The sequence below is a fragment of the Armigeres subalbatus genome, chromosome 2, assembly GCF_024139115.2.
Source record: "Armigeres subalbatus isolate Guangzhou_Male chromosome 2, GZ_Asu_2, whole genome shotgun sequence".
In the NCBI taxonomy this organism is placed as follows: Eukaryota; Metazoa; Arthropoda; class Insecta; order Diptera; family Culicidae; genus Armigeres; species Armigeres subalbatus.
Genome location: NC_085140.1, coordinates 168937245 through 168941360, shown reverse-complemented (window position 1 = coordinate 168941360; position 4116 = coordinate 168937245). Strand labels below are relative to the sequence as shown.

Genomic DNA, 4116 nt, shown 5'->3' with positions numbered 1-4116 from the left:
TTGTGTAATATTTTTGTTGGATGATCCATAAAATAGGTTACGATGGCATACAATCACGAGTAAGATAATTTTCTTCATATTTTATAAGGGTGTCCATTCCCGAGAGTTATGAAAAATTAACTATTACAAAATCGTCCTATTTGATTGAAATTGCTTTATTTTCAATACGATTCAAAACAGAACTGGTAGTTAACGAGTAGTAGTATCATGTAATTGCTAGAAATCGAGTTATATTCAATTTAAATCACTTAATATTGATAAAAAACATTAGGGTGTCCATATATTGCCCCTTTTTCCGGCAACGAAACAGTCATTGTCATACGAGAAATTAAAATGTGCATATCTTCACATTTAGGTGTCTATTACTTTTTTTTCCTTTTTTCCCTTACTAGCCGTTTGTTTATACCAAACTCAAAATTGATAAAAATCAAGATAAAAATGGTTGATGTACAACGGTTCATATGAAGGTTTACAACGATAAAAATTATCGTGTGACGAGTAGGCATAGTAGGCTAAGGTTTGAGCCATATACCCTAAACAGTTATTCCATGATTTGGTCGAGGTTCTGCCAAATCGCACCAAGCACCTTAAAAAAAATACCAATTTTTCTGTCCAAGCTTTCGTTTAGCAGATTAATTGATCACAAATCGTATAAGATATCGCTCTGATCCATAACTGAAGATATTCTACAACAAATGTATATATGAATTGTTATGAAATGAAAATTTCTTTTACAAACAAAATATCACAAGACTAAAGCCGCTTGGTGCGGGTTGGCTGAACCCCGAGCATTTATAATAGCTCGGAAAGCTATTTTCCGTAAAATTGTTATTCGAAGACTTTTCAACTCAACAGAGTATAATAAAACCTGGCTGCTCAATATATATATTAGTTTTATTATTGATATGAAAATTATCAAAAAACTCATCCATTCTTATTTGACCTCAACTCCCACGATAAAACAAATCGGTTGCAAAATAAAGACCAGAATATGCCTTGTAATCGAGTAGCGACTAAATTTAGACTCATTAAATAATTGTCAAGCTATTGCCTTATAAGTTTCTAACGAACAATTATACAAATCTCAATCAAACCTACTGCGGTGTACATTCCCTTGAAATCGAGTATAGGGAGGACTGTTCACCTCGCCGAATGCTGATCCCAATCGCCCCGCATTCAAATTACTCACATAAGATGTCGTTGGCGCTGTGGAGGAAGATTGTCCCGGGCTTCCGGCGGTGTCGACCGGTGATCCGAGCCCGGCAGCCGATGCACTGGCGTTCTGCTGCTGTCTCGCTGTGTACAGTGGCATTCCCATGAACTTGGGGATGTCCTGCGTTTGGGAAGTATTCGGTTGCAGCAAGCTAGCTCTTCTCCGGAGGCCAATCTCGGCCGACTTTGCTGCCGACTGATAGTTGAACATTCCCTTACCAACCGGGTCGGGAAGTAGCGATGATGCAGGATACCATGCGCGGTACGTAATGAACCACGTCAGAATTGCGATTATGCCACTAAGAACCTTTTCTACCATTCTGTGATAGTAAAGCATGGTGCCGACAAGCATAATGTCCCAAAGGAGCTGCAACATGGTCATCCCCACAAACAACAATCGAATCGTAGGAGTGAATCTTGTGTAAAAGTATTTCAACGCCTTTAAATCATCGTCCTTAAGGTTCTTCAACGGATTCGTGGTTTGTGTGCTGTCTTGCTTTGTACGATTGTGCTCTTCATTTCTGAGGTGCTCTTTGATACTCTCCCAGCCAATAATAGATCGTGCCTCTTCCATAAGAATTAAGCTGGAGTAAATTAAAATAAAAGCATGACCAGAAATATCAAACCCATTCCAAAGATGTCCTGCCTTGAGGCAACCAGATTTTGAGTCAAATCCTCGAACACTACAGCGGCCATAAGACGATTCGATCAAGTTGAACAGTTTGGTCCATACAAACCAAAATCCGGTGGCTATTCCCAATCGGGGGAGATGATTCCGTACCAGTCTCTGATGATTCCCACAACACACCGTCACGGAGGTCATGGCCAGGAAAGGCAACGAGAATAACAATGTCCATGCCCATCCCATTTTGACAAAGTACACATTGAATAAATTGTCCGATCTTGCTAAATACGTTTTAGGGTACGGCAAGAAATCTCCAACCAGTGACACGAAGAATAAGCTCCCCAGATATAGCGGCACTTTGAGGTTCGTGTCGAAGAAAATAACTTTTTTACAGACGTGCAGAACCATCATTGTGAGAACTTCTTGAATCGATGTTGGCGTTGCCGTTGGTCGGGTGCCTTTAGCCTCGGCTCTAGCCGTTGTGTCGTTTATTCCCGGTCGAAAGTTCATGTTCGGACGCTGGGATGCGGCCCCCATTTGTGAGTGTAGCGGCTTCCTCTTGGTTGCCATTTGTTATTCGCGTGTTCTGCAATGAAAGGTGAAAACAAAGAACGTTGAGCTAGAATATGCGTATCAACTTTGTCATGCTCAGCTTGTGGTACGAACAACCTTTATTGGACTATTCTGCCGTGAATCACATATCTGTCCCATATTTGCTGGGTTTCCTATTCATATGGGACAAATATGCGATTCACGGCAGTATTCTGATTACAAGTTTTTCACATAATATACTGCCGTGAATCGCATATTTGTCCCATATTAATAGGAAACCCAGCAAAGATGGGACAGATATGCGATTCACGGCAGTATACTGCCGTCATACCCATATTTGTCCCATGTTTGCTGGGATTCCCTATATACATGGGAAAGTGATGCGTATAACGGCAATATAGAGTAACAAAGTAAATCTAATTCTAACATCACTGGAAATAGTGTAGGTATATGACGTTTCATATCAATCAATCTGAAACCTGGTCCCAACATTTTAATTTTTGAATTTTAGTTAGCAAAGCCTCATTGGGACAAATTTAAGGGCAAACAGTTATACAACAAAACCTGCTAAAGCCGTAATTTCCCTTATGTGAAATCCAATAATACATTATTCTGTATTTGTTGTTACGATTTTCTGATTTATTTTAATCGCTTGTGATTTTTGAGTTTATTTTTCTACCGGTATTATTAAAAATTCTAATCATGCAATTTCGAAGAATAACGAAAGCCTAAATATGAGTACCTATAGCATATTACACGCCGGCAGCGTTGACATCGTACTTTGTTCAACTTTCTTTCAACTCAAGTGAGTGGAATGGAGGTGTTTCGACATTTATAATTCAAGTAACTTGTTGAATTTACTTGAACCTCCTGAGTTAAAAAAAAAAGCCAATAACATCTTATTTGAATGCATATTAAAACTAATGAACCCAAAAAAATGCTTTACTATGATACATTTACCCCTTACTTCAAATAGAGAAAGCACTACTCCCGCGACGTAAAGTACAAAAATGGCATAAAATTGATTATGAAAATTTCTAATCGAAAAGGAAATTCGCGCGATGATTAAAAATAAACATCAGGCCTCCTGAGCCCGTGTTAGAAAGAGAAAGGATGAGGATCCAGCTGGTTGAAGATGTTCCAAAAATAAAAACGCAACGATGACGACGAATGGCTATCAGGAAGTCCTATTTGGTGCGAAAAGTATGGTACTTACATCACTTTGTTGACGCGTTCAGGCAAAGGTCAGGGCTTATTTGCACTTAATTAATGTAACTTCAAACTAATCGCTTTGTGTAGTGATGGTGAAATGTATGAATGTTTAAAATCAGTCTATCATTTCACAGAATTAATAATCGCAACACAATTTCATTCATGAGACTGACTGACTGACGTAAATCCCGAATCGCTCTCGGTCTCGCTCACCAGTCACCATCCACCCTATCCACATCATCCACATCAAATTTTATTAACAATCAGGCACAGGAATGCTATATCTCGAACGACGTATGATTACGGCCGAAAAGAGAACAACACGGTTACTGGCTAAAACCCATTAATGGGTAAAAAAGTATACATTTTTCGATGGTCCATTAATCTGTCAAAATAGGGGTAAATTTTTAAACTGACAAATGGGTGAAAAAATACCCATATTCAAATCTTGTTTGGAGAGAAAAAATGTATATTTTTTTACCCATTAATGGGTGAAAAAATAGTTGTAACCATTT

At 38.6% G+C, this 4116-nt stretch overlaps 1 protein-coding gene across 3 annotated transcripts; it reads right to left on the bottom strand.

Moving 5' to 3' along the window:
- Positions 1 to 873: 873 nt before the first annotated feature.
- On the bottom strand, positions 874 to 3808 carry LOC134211159 (acyl-coenzyme A diphosphatase FITM2). Of its 3 annotated transcripts, XM_062687801.1 has the most exons (3): positions 3357 to 3468; positions 3132 to 3259; positions 874 to 2423 (listed from the first exon to the last, which is right to left on the bottom strand). In XM_062687801.1, the coding sequence occupies exon 3, from the start codon at positions 2405 to 2407 to the stop codon at positions 1085 to 1087; it is 1323 nt and encodes a 440-aa protein (XP_062543785.1). In that variant the 5' UTR covers positions 2408 to 2423; positions 3132 to 3259; positions 3357 to 3468; the 3' UTR covers positions 874 to 1084. The 3 variants fall into 3 exon arrangements, with proteins under 3 accessions (XP_062543785.1, XP_062543783.1, XP_062543784.1); XM_062687799.1 differs by lacking the exons at positions 3132 to 3259; positions 3357 to 3468 and adding an exon at positions 3606 to 3808; XM_062687800.1 differs by lacking the exon at positions 3132 to 3259 and having other exon boundaries at positions 3357 to 3503.
- Between the last annotated feature and the right edge of the window lie 308 nt (positions 3809 to 4116).